The sequence below is a fragment of the Phaenicophaeus curvirostris genome, chromosome 14, assembly GCF_032191515.1.
Source record: "Phaenicophaeus curvirostris isolate KB17595 chromosome 14, BPBGC_Pcur_1.0, whole genome shotgun sequence".
Classification (NCBI taxonomy): Eukaryota; Metazoa; Chordata; class Aves; order Cuculiformes; family Cuculidae; genus Phaenicophaeus; species Phaenicophaeus curvirostris.
Window position 1 is genome coordinate 12265921 of NC_091405.1, and position 22884 is coordinate 12288804.

A 22884-nucleotide genomic window follows, 5' to 3' on the forward strand; every position below is an offset into this window, starting at 1 on the left:
ACCCCTGGAGGTGTCCAGGGCCAGGCTGGATGGGGCTTGCAGCAGCCTGACCCAGAGGGAGGTGTCCCTGCCCCAGGACAGGGGGGTCGGAGCTGGATGGGCTTTAGGTCCCTTCCAACCCAAACCACCCTGCGGCTCCTTCCGCAGCGGCTCAGCTCCCGATGCGGCGGGACCGAGACTCTCCCTGGGCCCGAAGGGGATGTTTTTAACTCGTGTGACGCCCAGGGGGCCGCTCGGGGACCGGGTTTGCCGGGGGGGGGGGGGAAGGGGGGACGGGGACAGGGACCGGGGAGAGAGGGGGGTGCCCCGGCCGCCCCTCGCCCCGCCCCGCCCCACGTGACACGTGACGCAGCCACGCACGCCGGCGCCGCGTTTGAAGTTGGCGCGCGATCCGCGCTCCCCCCCCACCTCCCGCGCGTTCCCAGCGTGCCCCGCGCGCGCCGCTGCCCCGCGCGCGCCGGCCGCCCCTCCCTCCCTCTCTCCCTCCTCCTCCTCCTCCTCCTCCTTCCCCCCCCACAACCTCCACCCCATCCCCGGCCGGCGGCCGCGGCAGCCGCGCTGGCGCATGCGCACTCGCGCCGCCCGCCGCCATTTTGTGTCCGAAGCGACTGTGGAAGCGATTAAACCGCGGGCTGGTGCCGGGCGCCGGCGGCGGCGGCAGCGGGGAGGGCGGGGTTCGGCGGCTCGGCGGGGCCCGGGCGGCGGCGCGGGGGGCGGCGGCGGGGTCCCGGCGGCCGGAGGGAGCTCGGCGGGGCGGCCGGGCGCAGGTAAGAGGCGGCGGGGGGGTTTGCAGTCGCTTTCTCCGGCCTCTAGGTGTCACGATGGGGCTCCGGTGCGGCTGGGGCCCCGCAGCGGCCGCCGCCGGGGAAGCAGGGGGCTTTGTCTCCCTCTATCGTCCCCAGCGCGGCCGGCGCCTGCCCGACACCGCCGCCGGCCCCCGCAGCGCGGCGCTGGGACGCGGGGACGACCGGGCCTCCCCCCCCCACCCCTCCTCCCTCCCTTCCCGGGGCCGCCGACTCCATTTTCTTTCCTTTGTCTCCTCGGCGGATCGCACCCCCCTCCTCCCCACCGCCCGCATTCCACACGCTTTGCCCTTTCCCTTCCCGTCCCTTTCCCGTCCCGCTCCCCCCCCGCCCCCCCCCCCCCGGGCCCGTTCCTTCCTCCCCCCCCCCCCCCGCCCCGGTGCCGCCGCTCCCCCCGCCTTTTACCGCCCTCCCCACCGCTCCCCCCGCCCTCCCCGCACCTCCGCAGGGCCGGCCCCGCCGCCCCGGGGCTCCCTCGGTGTCCCCGTGGGGCGGCGGCGGAGCTGCGCGTCCCCGCTCCCGGCGGCCGCCGCCTCGCTGCGCTGGCGTGTGCTGCGGAGTGAGAGGCGCTGCCAGGCGCAGAGCGGGACTCGAGCTCCCTCTGCAAGGCAGGCTGAGCAGCGCCATGCAGGCAGCAGCGGGGCGCGGGCACGGCTGGGGGGCGCCCGATCGCCCCGCGCTGCCCGCCCGCCGGCCCCCCCTCTCCGCTTCGTCCGGGCAGCGGTGGCGCCGGCACCCCCCATCCCGCACTCCCCAGGCGGCAGAGCCACCGGCACCCCCCATCCCGCACACACCAGGCGGCAGAGCCACCGGCACCCCCCATCCCGCACTCCCCAGGCGGCAGAGCCACCGGCACCCCCCATCCCGCACTCCCCAGGCGGCAGAGCCACCGGCACCCCCCCATCCCGCACTCCCCAGGCGGCAGAGCCACCGGCACCCCCCCATCCCGCACACACCAGGCGGCAGAGCCACCGGCACCCCCTCCATCCCGCACGCCCCAGGCAGCAGAGCCACCGGCACCCCCTCCATCCCGCACGCCCCAGGCAGCAGAGCCACCGGCACCCCCCATCCCGCATGTCCTGGGCAGTGGAGGCACAGGCACCCCCTCATCCCGCACACACCAGGCGGCAGAGCCACCGGCAACCCCCCCATCCCACACGCCCCAGGCGGCAGAGCCACCGGCACCCCCCCATCCCGCACGGCCCAGGCAGCAGAGCCACCGGCACCCCCCCATCCCGCACGGCCCAGGCAGCAGAGCCACCGGCACCCCCTCATCCCGCATGTCCCGGGCAGCGAAGCCACCGGCACCCCCCCATCCCGCACGTCCCGGGCAGTGGAGCCACCGACACCCCCCTATCCTGCACACACCAGGTGGCAGGGATGCCAGCAGCCCCCCATCCCGCACACCCTGGGCAGTAGAGCCATCGGCCCCCATCCCCTGCTCCATCTGAGGATTCAGAGCCACTGGCACCCCCCTATCCCGCACACCCCAGGCAGCAGAGCGATCGACCCCCACTCCACACACCGACAGCTGCCCACCCCTGCTTTGTCTGGGGAGCAGAGCCACCGGCAGCCCCCCCCGCCAAATCCTGCACACCCCGGGCAGCAGAGCCACTGATACCCCCTTCCCGCTACCCTACAAGCCCGCAGCGGGGCTGCCACCCATTGAGGGGGGGCCGCTTTTGCTGCACTGCCTTCCAACCCCCTTCTCTGCACCCAGGGAGTGGAGCCACTGACTCCCCCTCCCCTCCTTTCACCACACACCCACTCGGGGCGCAGTGGGGCTGCTGCCCACCCGGGCACACGTTGTGGCACTCAGCGCTGGCGCCTGCCTAGTGCTGGGTCTCAGAGCCTGCCACGGGTCCCTTCCCTCCTGCGTGGGTCTGTTTGGTGATGGGTTTTGTGACCCGTCTCTTGTTGTGGTGCAGAAAGGGAAATGGCACATGTTCTGGGGCAGAACAATCTGTGTTTCATTCTCTCCATAAACTTAAAATTTCTCCATTAAGTATGCTTCTGTGGTGTCAGGTTTGGCCTTGCCTTAGCTTTGCGAAATGGCTGTGGTACAGGGGGATTGTCACGTTGCCTGCGTCCCTTTCTGTTCGATGTAATCCCTAGGACTTGCCTGCTGGGTAGAATGGGCTTGCCTTCCTGTTTGTGACTTCCTATTTCCCCCTCAGTCTTTCCTTCCCCCCTGAGTAAAGGCATGGCTGTTCCTCATCTCCTGCCAGCTATTGAATCCTGGTAATAAACTCCAGAGGGGTTGTTAGAAGCATCTGAAATACTGTTTACCCCTTCCAGTATATGTGTGTGTTGTTTCAGTGCAGGAAGTGTGTCATCATTTCTCTCAAGTTCTCCAGCTCATTCTGCTTGTGCACAGCCTGTTGAATTGGCAGGGATCTTTTGGGTGTAAGAAACAGCTCCCTATTTGTATTCAAACTGTAGTTCTTACCAAAGCCATACCTAGCATTTTACTTTAGTACAGAAGTCGTTAGGACCGAAGGAAAGAACAATTTGAGCATAAGGGCAAAGCAGTGCTTTCTTCTTTTTAAGCTGATTTTCTACTGGATGTATAGGGCTAGCTCAATGTTCATGTCCTCTCTACACGAGGGAGGCTATTAGGATGCATGGAGTGACATCATTAACACACTTGAAACTTTGTGGGATTTTTTTTGAGGGGTAATGTGTGTGCAAAAGGTGCAAAATTTGAATTCCTATAGCTTCAAGAGGCCCTACAACCTGAAAATAATACTGCCAGCCTTGCTTGATTCGGACAGGGCTTGGGGAGCTGTCACTACAGCAACTGAAGTTTGTTGGCAATTCATGCCTGCAGCGTTGCTGAGGGAAAGAGCTATTTTGAGAACTGCTTTTCGTATTAGCAGGCTGCATCTGCAGCGTGAGCCGTAGCTAATTTTTGTGTGTCATTACCAGCTCTTGGGGCTGCAGGTTGATACCTGCCTAATGCTGTAGCTTTGCTGTCATCTTGGAAATGCCAGAGGCTGACCCGTGGTTTTCTTGTGTTTATTTAACATTTACATGAAAAATGTTAATTATGTGTGATTACTAGCTTGCTTAGGAATTTCTGTATAGAGCCTACTCCGGAACTTTATTTCTTCACTTCCCTTTAGTAATTCATGTCCAGGAACTCCCACTTTTCTGATGAAAGTCAGGTGCTGGGCACTATCAGGCTTACCTGCTCTCTGAGAAGAGCCAGCCTGTTCCTTGCCCTTACCCCTCATCCTTTGGCAGCTTCTTAGTTGCTTGTAACAGCAAGCAGTTTTGACCTCTTCCTGCTCCATCTGAATGTTTTTTGTACGTTTGCTATTTCAATATATTGAAATGATAAATAATATATTGATTATATTTGCATTAAAACTCCCCAGTTCACCCATTCTGACAGTTCTTGCTTCTCTGACCTTTTTGCCTTTTTGGAATGCTGAAGGGAGTAGGTGAGCATGAGGATCACAAATGCTGCTTCATCCTCTGCTTGTCTGTGCTCTAGAAATCTGTGTAGTGAGAAACAGCCACTGCTGCTACCTGCACACGGGAAGGCACGTGTTGGCTGAAGTGCTTGTCTTCAGCCTCTGCAGTGGAGCTGGAAGAAATCAAAGCCCTGACCCACTGGTTGTTTTGTTTGTGTTAACTTACTGAACTGCACTGCTTTGTTTGCTTAACTGTAAGCCTCTGTTCATCCATTTGACTCTTGTTCAGATGCCCAGTTCAGTCTTTGTTGTACTAAACCTTGATATTTCAATACATTATCAAGCTCTGCTGCTCTGCAAATACTATGTGGTCTTGGAGATGCACACGGATCCAAGAAATTTCCTTTTCTTGATCAAAGCTTATTTTTTCTGCTCATAAAAAGAAATATGATTTAGAAAGTAGCTTTAGTTTTTTCAGTTTTTCTGCTTAAACATAGTACAGGAGAAAGATTCTTCTTGTTACGCAAGATCTTGCTCTTTTTGTACTGAAGGATATTTGAATTTCATTTAAAACACCTTGTTCTACTGCTCCTCCCGCTTCTGCCCAATAATCCATCATTCTTCAGGATTTAAATGAGATGCTTATTCTAGACACATTTAATGTGAAAACTAAATAGTAGGTGCTCAGTTGAGTGATCTCATTATTTTCTGATTAACAATAATAACCTTGAAAAGAAGAGTAGAATAAACAAGAGGTGGGTAGGGAGTTCTATTTTTCAGGTTGTATTAATGTCAAAGTAACCTAACAACTCAATTGTAGTGTCAAATGTGAATTCCAGCTAAAGTGAAGTTCCCCTCATTTAATATTATAAAAACTTGGAAGCTATTGAGCCTTAATGTCTTTCTTAGCATGGTTCTTAATGTCTGCCTTAATATGGTTCTTAACAGGTGAAAATACAGAAGCAGTGCAAAGACAGCTCTCGCAGATGGCGCAGTTAACGTGTGCTGCGTAGCAGAGAGATGTGATAGAATGGATTCCTGAAGAATCATCCTTAATCTATCCCTACAGCCAAAGTTGTGAGACATAGATGTTTACAGTTGCAGTATAAGGGTTTGGTTTTAGAGACTCTTCGGTTCGAGCAGTCCCACTCTTTGCTGTTAGCTTTCTGAGGATTTCAGTGTGCTGCATGGTGTTGATAGTAAAGAGGCAAGGGCAGGTATGCTTACATGCATATAAAAGCACAAAAAGGAAAGTGACTGGCTAGGATATGCTGACCAGATAATAGATGGGAGGGCTGCTGTACTGGTAGTAATGCAGGAAGCTGTGCTGCAGGGAGTTTTCTACACACCGTGGTTCAGGTTGTATGCCCAAACACGTTATTTTGTCAGTCAGCTATCAGCATTGTCTGGCATAGCAACAAATCCATGAACTTAGTAAAACTTCATGGGTTTCACTGAAAAGCTTCACTCAAATGTAAAGAGACTGAGAATGGAGTTCAGCGTATAATGAAAAATCTTATTTTACCTCTCTTCTTTTTTTCCCCCAGAATGTAAAAATTTCTGTTGACATCATTGAGCTTGTCAAATTCTAACAAAACAGAAGTCAAATTGCAGACTGTTTGGAGCACGAAATACACCTTTGTCTGTATTAATATGCATCATGATTAGAAGCCTGCATGTGTCTCAAGCATCAGCAGGTAAAGTAGCTGTCTGTAAAGTAGAGGAGAAAGTAGCTCGGTCCAGTTATATAAAGAATATTACTTGCCTTAATTAGGCTGCCAAAGTATTTTTTACTCCTTCTTTCAGGTATTTAGAATTAGGTTGCTGTTCTGAAAGCTTCTGAAATTTTTCTGTTTTTCTTTTTTTCTATTTTTAAATGAAATAGAAAAACAAACACAAGACAAAACATTAACAAGAAAAGACAGCCAGCCCCCTTCCCCACAAAGTACATTGGGAAGGTGAGAGAGGTGTTTGCCTTATCCAGTGTGGGTTTTTTTCCACTTCTGACACTGGAATATCCCTGGCTGTAGTATTGGAAGAAATATTATGTGGTTGATGCACTTCAGAACACTAGGGAATTTCCAGGAGTTTGGAGAAGTGCCAATATAGCAGCATTAAAAGGAGATGGAGTGGATGAACGTGGCAGCTAGTAATGCAGTGCTGTGCAGAGGCACCTTGGGTATTTGCCTAGCGCTGTGTGATGTTAATACATACGTAGTTTACATTATTACCAGCTTTCCCATTTATTCCTACTACAGAATTTAGTTAAGAGGAGAAAAAAATATAATTAATCCTAGTAATTAAGGCTTTAAGGAAACTAGAGTTTGTTAAATTTATTATTTGACTTTGTTACAGGTATCTCTCTTGATGTTGAGGACCTTACAGAAAGTAAGAATGCCATTCAGTTCAGGGTAGTTCAGGAATAGTTCGGGGGTGTACAAGGCTGAATAGTTTCCATGGAGGTTCAGCAAGAACTGGTAATTGCTTCTCACAGTTTCTTTTCATTACTGATTTACTGTCTTGATTTAGAACTTCTCTGTGCTAAAATTGTGGTTCATGGAAAGGCAGACAGCATTGTGGCAGCTGTTGTGATTGGCAGGTGAAGTGGATCCGTTCAGGTGCATGTGCTGAGGCTGCTGTGTGTAAAGCTGTGTAGCTGAGCGCAGCTGGCATCGAGGCACATGGTGTCCTGGAAAGCAGTGGCTGAGCTGCATTTTGGAGTCATAGTGGATAAGCAGATAAAACATGAGTTTCCAAGGTGATGTTGTGATAAAGAAGCTAAGGTAATTCTCAGATGCATTAATGGGATGAGTAGAGATGCATTCATGCCTGTGTGGGGTGGGCTGAAGTCATTACCAAAATAGCGTGTGATTCTGGCATCAGCACTTAAAAAAAAACCCTAACCAACCACGCCATGTCTGCAAGGGGGATTAATCTCCAGTGTGATGGAGGGCGAAAAAGTAATGCCGTGCAGTGAAGTGTTAAGAGTTCACTGTGCAGTTCCTTGGCAAAACTGGGAGGTGACTTGTTTGAAGTCCTCAGATACCTCCTTGGCAAGGTAATACTGGATATTGATGAGTTTATCTAAGTCTTGCTGGCAACCAGACAAGAACTTGTGGTCAAATAAGTTCAAATTAAAAGACACAACTTTTCACAGTGAAGGTGATTAACCTTTGGGTTATCATATGAACGGAAGTCATGTATTTCTTAATTTCTTAACATCCTCGAAGCAAGATTGTGGGAAAAAATCTGAAAATGGCTTTAGCCAGCTGCAAGGTACTGAACTGCTTCCGTTTTGGATACAGTTAGAGAACTGCAATCCAATAGAGGCCTGACTTGATGATCAAATAAGAGGTGATCATGCTAAAGAAAAAATATGGCAACCTTCTCTTTTACTTCTCTCTTTGCCTTCTCTTTCACCAGCTTCCCCTCTCTTTGAACAGAGAAAGGTTTAAGACTTTCCTTGGAAATCTAGAACATGGTAAAGCCAGTAAAATCTTCTGGAGAGGAGAAAGTAAGCAGGTATTGATACATATACTGGAGGTGTGTCAAAATAATCTTCCATTTATTCATTTGGGACCAGTGACTGTAAAAAATCCTTATCTGCGGCTGTGGTATTAGCGAGCTGTGGTGGGATAAAAGTTACTAATGTGCTATCAGGGCACTCCTGGCTCCTGGGCAGCTTTCTGTCTACCAAGTAACCCTAAGATCTTGCAGTAGCGCTGCTGTCTAGCCAGTGCCCAGCCTGTACTTAAGGGGTTCTTGCATCCCAGTTCGTAGCATTGGAAGTGCTCGGTGAAGGTGAAGCAAGGTGATTTTTTTTTTATTAAATCCACTTCAGAAAATATGACTTTGTAAAGTTATTTATGCATTCTGTTTTTCATTGAATGATACTTGGTATATTGCATTTGTAGTGCGTGAATTTATATGCAGTGATCCTCATTTTAAAGTGGATGCTGAGTAAAATACTGAATTAATTGGGAGTGAAACTAGAGAGAGTAAAGCTATGGGAAGAAGAGTAAACAACAGTTAATAATTTTGAGGTATAGCAATGTATCACATGTGGAGACTTGTCACAAGTGTTTTGACACTTTCAGAGCTCTCAAGAATGTTATAGCGAGTAACCTGATGGTGGCTGAGGCATTTCCAGGTGGAGATTGCCAAAAGCTAAAAGTACTTTTCATGTATTACATATTTGAACGAGGTGGGCAGCCTGAGAACTGTCTCTGCTGCAGAGCTAACTTGCATGTAATCTGCATGCTATTCTGGAGGGTAATTCAACTGGAGCACCTGATGCCCGAGTTCAGCAATTCTGGTTTCTTGTGACTGTTTGTGAGAAGGCAAACAGCGTCTGTGTTGGGCCTGACTGCTGTTCTGGGTGTAGTTCCTAGCATTCACACAACTTTTTAGGTAGGTGCAGTGAGGTTTGTGGTGAACCTGTAGCTTGTAGGAGGAAGAAATAGGGAAAATACACAAGTGATGGAAAACTGTTTGGGTGAGATACTTTGGAGGTTTGGAAAGGGATTAGCAGGTCCAAAGGCTGAGATCCCTAATCACATGTTTGGGTGTTAGGATGAGGGCGGTAAACCACAGACAACTGATTGCTGGCTTTTCAGTGTTCTCTGCTTGAGCTTTTGGAGGCAAACTGCTGGACTCACTGGATGCTGATTTGTCCTTGCAGGGCTTTTTTTTGTTAGTGTTGGAAAAAGAATTTTTTTTTTTTTCCCTCCCCAGCCTATTGATAAAAGCTGTACAAGTGAACTTACAACTCTTGGTGAGTTGGGAATAAAACCAAAGCATTTAGCCAAGTAAAAGTCATGGCTTCCCTGGAACACTAATTTGACTTGCATTGGGATCGTTGTGTCACCTTCTCTATCCATTTGTGTATTGGAAACCACATTGCCAGGTGATGAGTTGGTCAGCTGAATTTGCTTCCCTGTGGGTCCATCTATCCTTGTCCATCCTCCAAAAAAAAAAGGTGGGAAGGCACTAGATTCAAGTGTGTGTGGAAGAACTGCAGCTCTGAGTTTGATTTAAGCCTTTGTGGAACCATGCCACAAAATATTTTGGGCTTTCTGAAAAGGTACTTGAGGCCACAAGTACTAATGGCAGCATTTGGATATTTGTAAGCTTTTTTTACTCTTGCAATAGAGAAGTAAACTTTGCTATATGTTTAAAATCACTGTCAAGGGAATTGGATTCTCTTGTTGTTTAGTGATGAAAGAGACATTATTGCTCTGCACTGGCCCCTGGAAGAGCTTTTTGCTGCTGTAGAACCAGTAGTGATTTTCACCCAATTGTTTTGGCTTCTTGTGTAGTTTCTCTGTTGTCTTGTATTCAATTTGCAAAGCTGTTTCCTTGAAGCCACCTTTAACATCCAGAGATTTCAAATTGAAGGAAATGCTACTAAATTAAAAGTGCCCGCCTGTTTTGGCTTGTATGTACTTGGCATAAGAGTAACAGTACTGCATTTGAAAACAGTGGATTTCTCCTGTGTGCCAAGCTGTTTGCGGTGGAGGTGTAATATAAACTTTAGTTTTCCTTTCTGTGTAAGTTATGTGAGAGAACCTTTTTTGAAGCATTTTGGGAGTTTTCAGATTGCAGGATGGAGGAGAAAAAAATGTTTGAAGGCTAGTGGTTTCACTCAAAGCTTATTGGATTATTAAAACCTTTTTTCTTTTCTTCTTGGAGGATGGAAGAAGTTAGTGTTATCCAGCATTCCTGCTGAGTATATAACTTACTGCCACTTCTGATCTTTGAAGAGAGATTTATCGCTTCCTGTGGCAATACTGAATACTCAAAAGGTACTCATTGATTACTTCATCCTTGCCTACCTTGTATATGAATGTACTCTCCTTCCTGCCCAGGAATGACTACGATTGACTCCTGCCTGCTTTAAGCTGCTGGAGCATTACATGAGCCCAGGGTTGTTTATACGTGGCTTCTGTAGTGTGTGTAGAAATAGTTTTGTGCTGTTGAAGCAGCTGCGTGCTCTCTCTGTTCTACCAGCGTTTTGACCTACGTGAAGAAGAATTTGGCAGCTTCCCTGACAGTATGATGGAGCAGACCAGCAAATATTCAGATGTCTGACTTGTCTGACATGACATCTGTAATTTTGGAGGCACCTCCTTCAAGTGACTTCCACAAACAAATCCTTACGGATGTTTTCTCCAGCGCCACCAAATTCAAAGAAGGGGGATGGCATTGAATGTTTGTCCTACTCTGTTGCCATTCCATCTCTCCCTGGTCAGAAGTTCTTGATCCGGTGCAGCTGTTGGTCAGCATGATGTGTTACCATTTGTTCTTGTCCAGGAGCTGCCTCTTCAAATGGGCTGTCCTGTGCCAGCAGCCAGGGAGCTTTTTCAGCCAACTTCTGGTACTTGAGGTGTAACCTTTTGTTAGGATTCTGGAGAAAGGAGCATGTAGTAGTCCATATTTCTTCAAAGACAGTTTGTTTTGTTTTTTTTACTGCAGAAGTGTTCTAGGTCCTCTGGAATTTATGTGAAAGCAAATGCTGAGACCAGTAAAATTCTCTGTCCAAAGAACGTCATGTTTATAATTGTGTAGCTGGAAAAAAGCTCACTGTTTTGTGTTTGAAGTTTAAGTATATCCTTCATTTTGTTTAATGCCAGAGAAGGCATTTGGGTTGGAAGGGACTGATTGTGGTGCCTTGCTTCAACACCTGGCTCAGTGTGGGGCCAGCTTTGAAGTTAGATGAGGCTGTTTAGGGTTATATTTAGCAAATTTTTTTAATAGCTGAAAATAGCTCTTTGCATTCCCGTTAGGTAGTTGAAGGTAGCAGCAAGATCTCCCCTTAAATTTCTCTCAGCTAACTGACAGTCTGCTCTTGCTTTGTGCTCCACCCACCTCATCTTTTTGGCAGCCCCCTAATGGGCTCTTCCCAGTGTGTGTCAGTCTACTGTGCTCAAAAGTGGACACAGGGAACATTTAAATTTGCACAGTATTCCTGTTTTCCTTCACAATTATCAAAACTTGCCCACATGTCAAAGATCTTATCGGAATGTAAATTCATGCAAGATATTTTATGCCAGAAAATATGCTGGTTACTGTAATGGAAGTGGGCTATCTTTACAGGAAAGCAGGGTAGAGGTGGCTTCCCCCACCTGGGTTATTACCACAGAGTGGATCGGAACAAGCATGCTTTGCAATTTCTAGATAGGTGATTCTGGGAAACTTTGCTCTTTGAGTTGTACGTTACTAGGCTGATGTTCCTTGAGTGGTGTCTTGAGCTGCTTACTTCAAAACTCCAGGAGCCTGTGTCCTTAAGGAGAGTCTGTACCTTGTGAAAAGAGTAGCTTGATGGTTGTGCTTTGCGTTAACCTGCCACCAGTTGTGATCTGCAGATGTCCCTGTAAAGTATTCTGAATTTGTGTTTTCTGCAGTGTAAAAAAGAACTACAGTTATTGTTTTGTTTCTGTCTTCCCCTATGAAGAGATTGGGTGCGATATTTATTCAAAACAAATCTTTTCACTTAAGTCATTTGCCAAGCAGAAAATTCGGGTTTGAAAATCAGAAGAAATTTATTTCTTGATTCAAAGTTAGGCTAAGAGAATAGCAATACATGAAAGGATGCTTCCATTGCATTAGATTTGCTTGATTGAAGGGTCCAAGCCTGTTTGGTCTGATGATGAAAATTCTGAGATGCTACAGTTCTATGTGGGAGGGGTTCGTTTTGCATCAAGTGTCTTCTGAATTGAGAAGTCATTCACTCCTAAGGCTTTTCTGTGTTAATTTACAAGTTTTTGAGTTTTGGGAAATAACAGTCTTTTCCAGGGTTACAAGTCAGCAATAAAACTCATCTGCTAACAGCAGTGACCTTTACTTAAGTGTTAAATAGAGAGATTGACACAAAATGCTTTTTTAAAAGCTTACAGTCACTGAGCATCCACAGCTCCAACCAACTTATCAGTAGTGCTCTTTAAAGCTGATGAACAATTAAAAATAGACTTGCCAAGGAAAAATTGCAGCCAGAACTGAGACTTGAGTGCCACATACTAAATAAGTGACAGGAGAAGCGGGGTGAGAAGGGGAAATACTAAAATTCAAAGGGTGTAGGACTGGTGTGAAATTCAGTACTGTTTGGCCCGCATCACTGAGTGCAGCAGGAATATGTGCTTCGGAATATGTGCGGTGTAAATGTGACTATTTTAAACCCTTAATTGATTAGAGTAATGAAGCTAGAGTCACAACTCTTGGATCAGCTGAGGCTGCTCTGCCTCAGTGTAACAAGGTTATAGAAGTCTGCTGAAATGAATTTGTTGCTTTATTGATAGTGTTACTTCCTGCGTGGACATTATGTAATGGGTTGTACTTGGCTTTAAATTATACCCCTTTAAGTGTAAGAACTGCTTTTGTGTCCTGATTTTGGTATCCTGTAGCAGGAGGACATCTGAAGTAGGCATAACCAGCTCTGAGATGTTATATCACACTGTTAATGTAACATGAGGCATACAGAGTTTTAGGTTGTAAGAACAGTGCATGCTAAGGAGTTTATAAAATGAGTTCATTCTTCGTAGTAAAAAGCATTAAAGCTGATTAAAATATGCTTTGGTTTTGTTAAAGGCTTTTGATAAGTGAAGGGGTCCTCAAGCAGTTATCAGTGCTGCTATTCTTAGAGGTGTGGACTGCACATTTTCTGGTAAACAAGCATTAAACATTCAAATGGTGCTTTTTTCCCCCCTTTTCTCTTTCTTTTATGTAGTTTCACTAGTACTACTTATCCATTCTGTTCCAGAGTGTATTCAGACATCAAGAGCTGCATGAAGAATAGCCAGCATGAAGAGAACAAATCGGTCCAGGCAGAAGTGCCGAAGCGTCAAGAACACAAATGTAAATTAAGGGGTTTTAAAGTGTGGTATACATTCCGTGCTGAGAATAGTTTCCTGAACACTTAAAACTTACACTGTGCTCGAAGAAACCCTCTTGCCATGCTTCTCTTTTGACTGGCCTGAGTGTTTGGGCACACCAGAGCCTTGGTGTGGATGGGAATAAGTATCTCTTTGGCTGGGTGAGTTCTGGCCTGGATTAGTTTCCTGCCCAGTTAGCTGCAGTCTTAGAAATGCTTATGCTAATGTTAGGAATAGTTGGGGTGATGTGGGTAGGAACAAGGGGACACTATAAAGGCAGGGATGGCTTCTCTGGCAGAGTTAGCATGTTTGTCCTGGTGGAAAGGTTTTTTCCCTACAGGGTTGAGTGCCTTTGTGGGAGTTTGTGTTCTGCTTCATCTGCTTTGAAGGTTGATTGTAGTGGCACTTCTAGGGTCCTGGGTATGAGAGTATTTGGAACGTGAGTCCAAATGAATTAGGTACTTGTATAAAATTGATTAAAAAATTGATTCCAGTGCCTGAAGGGGACATAAAAGAAAGATGAGGAGGGACTTTTTGCAAAGGCATGTAGTGATAGAGCTAAGGGGAATGGCTATAAACTGGAGAGGGGCAAATTTAGATGTAAGGAGGGATTTCTTCACAATGAGGGTGGTGAGGCAGTGGCACAGGTTGCCCAGAGAAGTGGTGGATGTCCCGTCCTGGAAGTGTTCAAGGCCAGGTTGGATGGAACTTAAGCAGCCTGATCAGTGGGAGGTGTCCCTGCCCATGGCCTGGGGGTTGGAATTAAATGATGTTTAAGGTCCCTTCCAACCCAGACCATTCTATGAAAACTTCAGCGTGAGGACCACTGTCTAGGGTTCACCTGGGTTTGATTCTGTTTACATCTGTTCCAACATCTATTAATTCAGATGAATTTCTCTGCCACCTGTGATTCAGAAGTGAGCATGAATTAATTTAGGTGCCAGGAACTTGTCTTGTCTGTCACCCTTCTGCCATAAGTGTTTTCAAAACTCTCTTGGAATTTCCTGTCCCTGCTGCAACAACAGTAAACTAGACCTTTCTGTTTGACAGCCTGACAGTAAGTTAACTAGCACTGACTTTAGTTTTTCTTGTATGCAGCAGGGTGTAATTTGTGAGGTGACTAAGAGTTACTGCCTGGGTAGGTGTTGTTCATGGGATAGGACCCATGTTGCCATCGCAGTTATGAGCGCCTCCTGCCTCTCTGATTTGAAACCTGAATTCCCTTGCCCAGGCGGAGTATGGCTAATTAATGAGTACTTGTACAAAGATAAAAGGAATAGCTGCTCCCCAAGAGCTTGTTCTTAGCTACTCGTTCATCTAGATGAAGTCTTAGAGGAAAAGAAAATACGAATGCTTGTACCTTATTATGATGTCTTCAGAATGCCATGAAACTTGTTGCACTGGTCTCTCTCCAGGCGTGGTAGTGTCTTGTGCAGCAGTTCTGATGGCATGCAACACTGCAGCAGAGAGCTGAAGAATCCTGCTCTGATCAGACTAAGTTTGGAGAAACACTTTTTTTTCTGTAAGCAGTTTGCTAATAGCTGAATGAAAACCTAAATTAATGTGTGAGGGGGAAATGGCCACAAATAATTGTTGATGAAATTATTGACCTTTTCCAATATCTACCTATAATATTAGACATTACTTTCTGTGGAAATGAGTTTTACAGGCTATTTTAACCTGAAATATTTTCCAGTGTTCTCAATTTATTACCTTCAAGTATTCCAGTGGTCTTTTGTGAGGTCTTTCATCACTTTTATATTACGAACTACCGTAAAAGAGAGGGACTGATCAGTTTTATGATTCAGCGTCAGCTGAAAATTTAATTCCTCTGTGACAGCTACATTTAAAGTGTAAATCTTTCTGTATTTCACACTTAATAAAATTGAATAAACATTTCCTTCTGAAATGAACTGTCATGTTAGGAAAACACAATGCCTTTCTTGATATATTAAAAAGGGAAATGCTTCCAAAAAATGATTGATGTGGAAAAGTTTAGTTCGCGTTTCCGCACTGTCACTAGAGAATTCTGTGTATGACTAAAGAACTAGTGTCATCTAGTGAGCCTGCACTAGCAGTTATGGGAAAATGTAGGGAAAATTTGAAAGTAAAGTTTAAAAGAATGTTAGCTAGGAATGGAAGGAGAAATTAGAGAAGAATGGAACAAAGTTTAAGAACGCTTGCTAAAATTGTCCCTGCTACTTTGAATGGAATTTTTATTCCCCAAATCTTAAGGGAAAACAAGGTGAGGGGGAGGGAACTGAACCCATACTTCTGGAAGTAAAGCTGAAATTCTTCCACCAAACTGCTTTCTTCACTAAGGCTTACTCTGTCAAGTTAAAAGCAAGTTATAGCCCTGGTGACCTAAGTATGTGTGGGATTTGTCAGTAACTGCAATAATTTGGTTTTTTAATTATTATTATTATTTACAACATGAGTTTCAGGCCGTTGACATCATTGTATTATGCTTTCTTCTCCATTATAGGCTGCGGCTTATTACAGCAGAATTAGCAGTATTAGTTCTGGAAGAGCTGTGGTTCTGGCCCCTTTTGCTGGTGTCAGGTGCAAGATGAAGAGGGAGTTTATTCTGCAAACAGCTGAGGAAATATACAGAATTGAGTTTCCTTCTGTATTGCTTGGGGACCCTATAGGTATACTGTGTTATGTCTTGCACAGGTCTTCCTCTGAGCTCTCGATGCAGAGTAACAGGTTAACTGTGTCCTGTGTAGTTGCAGGAAGTCACAGGTATGTGCTGCTTACTGACTGAAAAATACGGGTCAGTGCTGACTGGGAGTTCTCATCACTTTGAATTCTATTTCATGAGATATGATGAATGTTTGAAAGAGCTCTGCTAAGATCCCTGGGCAGGACCAACAACTAGGAAGATTTCTTTTGTGTAGGTTACAGAAGGAGAGGAAAACAACAACAGCAAAAAAGACAGGAGGAGGTTGTAGGAATGTCGTGGAATGCTGTTTGATGCCAGTTCTGCACCAGGGTAGCTGTGGGTAATGAATGCCAGAGGGGGCCTGGCTGTGCTCTTAGAGTTCATAATGGTAAGAGGTAAAGTTTACCTTTGGTAACTTCTGGCCCGTGGTGTGCTACCCTCATGTAAGTGTAAGAAAAAGGTAACTTTGGTTCACAGGTAACAATTGACCGAATGAAATAGTAGTGCATGGGTTTGATCACAGTTAAATGCTATTGACTTCAAAGAGGAAGGTGCCCACAAATTGGCTGCGACCCAGAGCGTTGCAAGATGCTTGAGAGAAAGCAATTTTGCTGGCGTGTGTACTTGGTGGCTAGCAGGATGGCACAAAGCAGAGGGATGCAGCTCGGTGTAGCCACCTGGCTTCTGGAGCTCAAAGTGCTTGGTGCTGTGGTGTGCTTAGCAGTGCTGTGTTTTTCTTTGACGGGGATTATCAAACGCTGTGCAAGTTAAGAATCTGGTCTCCTATCTTGTTAACGGGGAGAAATAGATGGTGATTTTATGTAGGGATTGACTTAAAGGCTTAGAATTGGGAAGAATGTGCTCTTCTCCCTGCCTTGTTTAGGGAGGCCAGCCTTCCAGCACAGATACCTCCGTTGGGGAACCGCAGCAGGGCTTCAGATGCTGTTAAAGGTGTCTGATAGCATCCTGGCCCTTAGCTGGGCCAGTGCTTGAGGAAACCATCCCTCTACATGTTTGCAGTTGCAGTTGTCATTCCTGCAGCTTTTTTTTTACATATATCTTGGGGCTTCTTCACCTTGACAACCTACTTGTCATGCACAGAAAAAGCGCAAGCAGTTATTAACCCATGATGAAGTTCTTTTCTGTTATAGGCTTCTTGATTTTTTCCTTTTTCTTACTCTCTCTGAGATGCTAAAATATTTCTCAAATTAATTAGATGATAGTGAAGTAGTAAGACTGCCTTTTTAAAATATAAAGCTGTAATAGATGTTTGTCAAATAGCATATTTTTTTGTTGTTTTTCAGTGCCAGTTTTGTAAGAGGCATGGAGGAAATGAGAAAACAGCTGATGATGGGTGTAGCAGTTGTAACCAGTGGATATGGAATTTAATGCAGTAGGCAAATGGAAGCTTTGTTTCCACCATGAGAAAATTATTTAATAAAAAAACTTCATTTCTACTTTCTGCTGTTAGTAGTAAATCTTTCATGTTTTATGCATGATAGCACTGTGAAAATGCCCTCTCCCAAGGTGTTCATAGAATCCTACCTATTTCTTGAAGTTCTGTGAGCTTTGTCAAGTAGTTTGGTGTTCCTAGGCTCATATGTAAAAGGAAAAACAGGATATAGTTGGTTCTCTCTTTCACCTGTTCCAAAAGAATTCAACACAAGATTCTTTTAGCTTTTGTACAACTTATTTATAATTGGTCAAGTAACTCTTCCCCTATTAATCTTTCCTTTTTCTGTGGGCAATTAGCAACAGAAATGGACGAGAGTCTACTATGACATTTTGGTGTCTGTGTATATAATCAGAGTTCTGGCTGACCTGTGGGTCTTTGGCTTTATGCACAAATAGCCTGTTTGCATCCAGCTGAGCCCCTTCTCTTGAAGGAAGGACCATGGCTGAACTATTTCTAGAACCAACCTGAGTTCAAAAGCTATATAGCTGTGTTTGTGAAGTGCTGAGACCGAGCTAACAAACTTGTCTTGGGGGTGCGTGGTCCTACGCACAGTTCTTCAGACATCTTCCCAGCACTTTCCCAGCTATGTCAGGATTTTTTTGATTCTAGTACCACATTGTGTGGAGACCAAGAATTGGCAAGGTTTTAAACAGAGAGAGGAGTGCTTTGAGAAGAGATTGAACGTAGACCTAGTTCATGTTCTGGATTTATTGCCTGTCTAGGGGTGCTACTGATATGCCCAGGAGATTAGGAGCAATTGTCGTGAATAAGAGCAGTGCTAGGAAGGGCTGCACTTAAATGCTTTGTGGGTTTTATGTATATCTGTTTGCTTTAGAAAAAGTTATGTTCATGCCATGTTCATCCCTTATCAGGGGAGCCCTGCTGGAGGAAAAGCAAAGGCTGCCTACCTGTTAAACTGCCTTATCTTTGACTGTGCTTAGTTGGGAGGCTTTTTCAGAAGAAAGATACAGCTATTTCACGATGGGAAAGGGGAAGGAGGAGAATGGCCAAGCGCTCCTGTGGTTACTTTGCATCTGTCAATGTCCTTAAATACTGACACGGACGTATGTCGTGACTGCAAGCAGGAGGAGAAAGGAAAAATGCCCCTTTGTCCATAAACCCTGTTGGATGTATTTTCTTTTAAATCTTACTCTTGCATTAAGTGGCAGAAACACTGCATAACTGTAGACTCTTAGGTGAAGGTTTTGCTTATTCCTCTCCATCTTTCAAAGTTTCACAGGGTATGCAGGAGAAACAGTAGTCTCCCGTGTTTTAACATGATGTTTTATTTCCACTTAGTCTTAATAAGTGGCTAATCTGTAAGTGTCAAAGCCATAGCAATTTTGAAGCAGGATGTGTATGTGGATTGACTTGAGTTCAAACTCTGAATGTGTTGCAGGGTATTTTTTCCTTGCAGTAATGTACTGGATGATATTTTCATTATTCTTTGAATGCCAAAAGTGTATTGACAGCTAGTATTTGGCTTCATTGTTTCTATTGAATTCCCCCCCCCCCCCCAAGTGAACTATTATAGCACTAAATCTACTTTTCAAATGCTTTTAATGTCCTACAGATTTTAATGTGGCTGTATCTTGTTTGGCAAAAAAATAAATATTTTGCAGCTAGTTGGTCCTTGAAGCTTGATGCAGTTCAGGGTTTATTTTTTTTTTTAACCTTGGCTGAGAGGCAGGCAAATGCCGCTTTGACAGTAGCTTTATTCTAAATAACCCAGCTAGAAAAACATGCAATGGCAGTAGCCATCCTAACATATAAACATCTGTCTTGGTTTTCTGTTGTCTGTATTGACATCTTTAGCAAGTTGTCTTTACTGCTTCCACAGTTAAGATGAATGCTGTTGTAGCACTGCATTAATTGAATTAATTGTCTTTTTGTGTTGGTGTGGTGAGTTTTATCAGCCTTACTGTACTGGAAGCTTTCTTAAGTCATGTTGCTGAGTGTTAAAGAGTGTATACCTGCAAGTTGAGTGCTTTGCTGGCTATTGGAAGGAACGCACAAAGGAAAAATGTTATATTGTAGCAGGGCTGATAGTTTCTTCTATGCTGCAGTTAGGGCTGTTGGCATTAAATGACTTTCTCTCAAGCAACCTTTGATTCCTTTCCTTGGAAACTACTCCTTCTGGTAGTTCTCTTGGTTTTTTCAGTCTTGATTTAACAAATCATCTTCTGTTAACCTGCTGCTTTGTTTTCCGTTTTAGATTCAGTCATTGTGGAGCTAAGCTATTGGTATAAGGTACAGTAACTGGTAGGAAGAGAGCTGAAGATAAAAGGTTGGGAGAATGGTAAGACAAAATACATTCAGCAGTTCTTCTTCCTATAGTGGTCTTAGCTGTAGCAAATGACACGTGTTCTGTGAAATATTGGAAGCTTTTCTCAGAACTTGGCTGGGTAATTTCTAGGTGCGTAAAGATGTAAAGAGCTGAGGAAGATCCGCCTCTGTTAAAATTAGCAGAAATGGAAAACCCTCAGCAAGCTGCAGGATCACATCCAGTGGGTTGATGGTATCTTCTGGTGGTTTTTCCAACTGAAGCCATTCTGTGATTCTATTTTATGATGTGTAAAACTTTCCTCTAAAATCCCTTTTGTAAAAAAGGAAGATTAAGATTTTAAAAAAAAAAAGGCAGAGAAGGGAAGCAAGCAAGCAAATGCTTTAAGGCTGAGTGATTGAGAAGTGAAATGGACAGGCAGCACAAAGCTCACCACAGCAAAGAACTGGAGAGTCTTTCCAGAGAGCTTGTTTCATAGGAGAGAGCCCATACATTTTGCCTAGCTCCCTCTTCTGTCGACTTTAGAGGCCGTCTTCTGTCCCCACAGTTGTAGAAGTATTTTAATTTGAAAATCTGTGCTTTCTGTGGAAGAAATGTTGGCAGCAGGACAAGATTTTTTTTTTTTTTTTTTTTTTTTTTTACCTGGCCAGGGCATCAGCTGAGAGTTCTGTGTATTTCTGTATTTTTCTGTTTCATTATAAACTACTTCAGGTTATGTTAACAATTTTCTTCAAAATACTGTAACATTTCCCCTGCTGGTCAGAGCCTGGTTTACAAACAGTCATTTTCAGCTTAATTTGCTTCTACTGAGAGGACTGGAGTGTTGTAGATAGCCTGGAACAGGTAGGAACATGCTCATGCATGTGCTGAATGTTGGGGGCAGGAGGTGCAAGTCAGAATGAAGCAGAGGAGGTGGCAGGAGGGGTCCAGCTGCAGCGCATGTCGCACGCCACTGGAGGACAGCTGTGTCGCACAAGGCCAGCTGCCTGGGGCTGGCTTCCTTGGGAGCCTGTTGCAAGTAGCAACAGGTACCTCTAGAGTAAGATAAGTGTCCGAAGTAAGGAAGGGAGCTGGAGGAAATAGGGGTGTCTTCAGCAGATGTATGTAGGAGTCCTTCCACTTACTTTGCACATGTACACCCTTCGTTGTGAGCATTCTTTGAACAAAGCCTTTCCTGCAAGTGTTTAGTCCCTTCATGTAAGGCTGCATTCCTAGCCTGACAAACCTTCGTGACAGCAGGAGCCATATGCTAAAGTCCTCATGTATGAGTGACCTGTTCCTTGGTGGACATGGGCTTTTCTGGTGTGTGGGTCTGGGAAACGAAGCTTTCCTGCCACTCTGCTGGAGGACTTGCTTCTGTAGGACCCTCGGGGGCAATGGCAGATCATAGCCTGCTGGCTTGTTTCCAGGTGACTTAGCAGCTTTGTTGCCCACTTGGGTATTGGCAGTTAATGTGGAGATCCTTGTGGAATCTGCGCCTGAACTGCTCAGAGCTGTACATGTTTATGTCAAGGTTGCTAATCTCCACAAGACTCCGAAGTGGAATTGCCTTAGCTCTGCAGGTGGGCTTTTGCCATTTTTTCATTCCATCTTAAATCTAGAAACCCCCCCAGCTGTTTACCACATTCTTGTATTTCTTTCAGCTCTGTCATCATTTTCTTATTCAGAGACTTTGGCCACCTGAAGAGGCTTCTCCTTCTCTCTCTTGGCAAATACTTGAGATAATTGAAAAGCAATTTGTTCCACTGGTTTTGCAGTTGTTGCAGGCCTAAGACTAGTGCTGTGTTCTGATTGCCTGCAGACTAGCACTAAGTACTTACATCATCGTGTGCACTTCAGCTGTTTGTCCATATGGATTTGTGCTGACTTGAAAATCTGATGGGTGGTAAAGGCCAGGAGAGGCCAGATCTCTGCAGGGAGTGCACCTGAAGCCATATGTCAGTATTTCTGGGTATCTGGTGCCCTCTGGAGACTGCTGCTGCCACAACATAATGAGTATTGAGACAGCATGTTACAGATGCCCTGGGTCTGAGCAGGCTGAAGAACAATATGAGCTGTATTGGTTTCAGAAAAAGTGGGAGATGCTAGATGAGGCAGTAGTGAAAGCAAGGACTCTCTAAAAATAATAGTGATTACATGTCTTGTAATTCTTAAAGCTAATGAAGACTGACAGCTGTGTTTATGTATATAGGCTTGTGTATTTAAAAAGTGAGTATGGGAGATTAGATGTAGATACATGGAAGTAGTGTGACGTGAGATACAGGTGAGTTCACGGGACAGGATTCCATTATCTGGTCTGAGAGGCCAGTTGATTTCAGGAAAACATGGAAGTCTCTTTATCAAATCTGGAGTGGGAATCTGAACTTTGCTCATCAGCTTCTTAAGGAAACTAATATCTTTACTACTTGTTCCAGCAGTAAAATACTTGGTACTTTGGTACTTCTGTAACACTTAAGTGAGGGGCATAATAAATTGTATCCTCATGCAGGAATGCATTATTCTTGAAACACACTTCCTGCAGAATGCGAATGCAGGAATTTCATATTTTACCTTGAGGGCAGAGAAGAATGCTGAGGAGGAAGAAGAATTCCATGTTACTCTCATATGTAGCTATTTCTGGAGTTACGGTTAAGGTCCACTTAAATGCTGAGCTTCAGTACTGCTTGTTTATGACTGTGTGGATAGATTTAACTTGGGTCTTGTGAGAACACATCGTTTAAATGGAAGTAAAATGCTACCTGAGCCTTGTCTGCCTCCTGCAGCTCATTCAGCCCGAAGAGGGCCCCATGCGTGGTCCTTGGCTCTGCTTGAGGGCCAGGTGGTGCCCAGAAGTGGGAACAGGAATTGGCCCCAGGCTGCTTACAAGAAATACACTTGACTAGCTCAATTGTGTCCTTTTTGGTTTTGTGGGTCAGAGAAATTTAAATGTAGTAGTTGTCTGAGACCAAACAGCAAGAATTAAGTTCTTATACTCAAGTCATAGTGCTTTTTTTTTTCCTGGAAAAGCTCTGTAGTTCTTAAATGTAGTACTTTCTTTAAGGGTGGCTTTTTACTTTTTAACTGTTTTGGGAGGGTTTTGTGCCTTTAAAATGTGTAGCCAAAGACTGCCAATGTTGCTGAGCTATGTGAAGTGACTAAACAGGCTCAGTAAGGAATACTGCTGTACATCTTGCTTGTGGGATTTGTTGTCTTTGAGAAATGGGAACATGCATATCACTTAATTTGTCCTCCTTGCTTTCCTTCCTTTCTAGAAAATTGGTACCATTGTCTCTCTTTAGGCAGTGTTCTGTGTTTGCCTTGTTTTTTATTTTTACAGTGACTCTAGACTAGGAGGGAACTATAGTTCTCAAATCCTGTTTTCTGACTGCGATTGCAATACGTTGCTGCTGT

General features: G+C 45.3%; 1 protein-coding gene across 13 annotated transcripts in view; it reads left to right on the plus strand.

Annotated features, from left to right (window-relative positions):
* The first annotated feature begins 602 nt into the window (after positions 1-602).
* Positions 603-22884, plus strand: part of CTCF (CCCTC-binding factor) — a 33453-nt gene continuing 11171 nt past the window's right edge. For 2 of the 13 annotated variants that reach the window (XM_069868420.1, XM_069868422.1), the window contains exons 1-5: positions 648-767; positions 5770-5919; positions 9914-10026; positions 12978-13072; positions 19426-19509. In XM_069868420.1, coding sequence (XP_069724521.1) covers positions 19507-19509 — 3 coding nt within the window. In that variant the 5' untranslated portion in view covers positions 648-767; positions 5770-5919; positions 9914-10026; positions 12978-13072; positions 19426-19506. Of the gene's footprint in view, positions 768-5769; positions 5920-9913; positions 10027-12977; positions 13073-19425; positions 19510-22884 lie in introns of all 13 variants that reach the window. The other 11 variants (XM_069868415.1, XM_069868416.1, XM_069868421.1 and 8 more) reach the window with 7 other exon arrangements.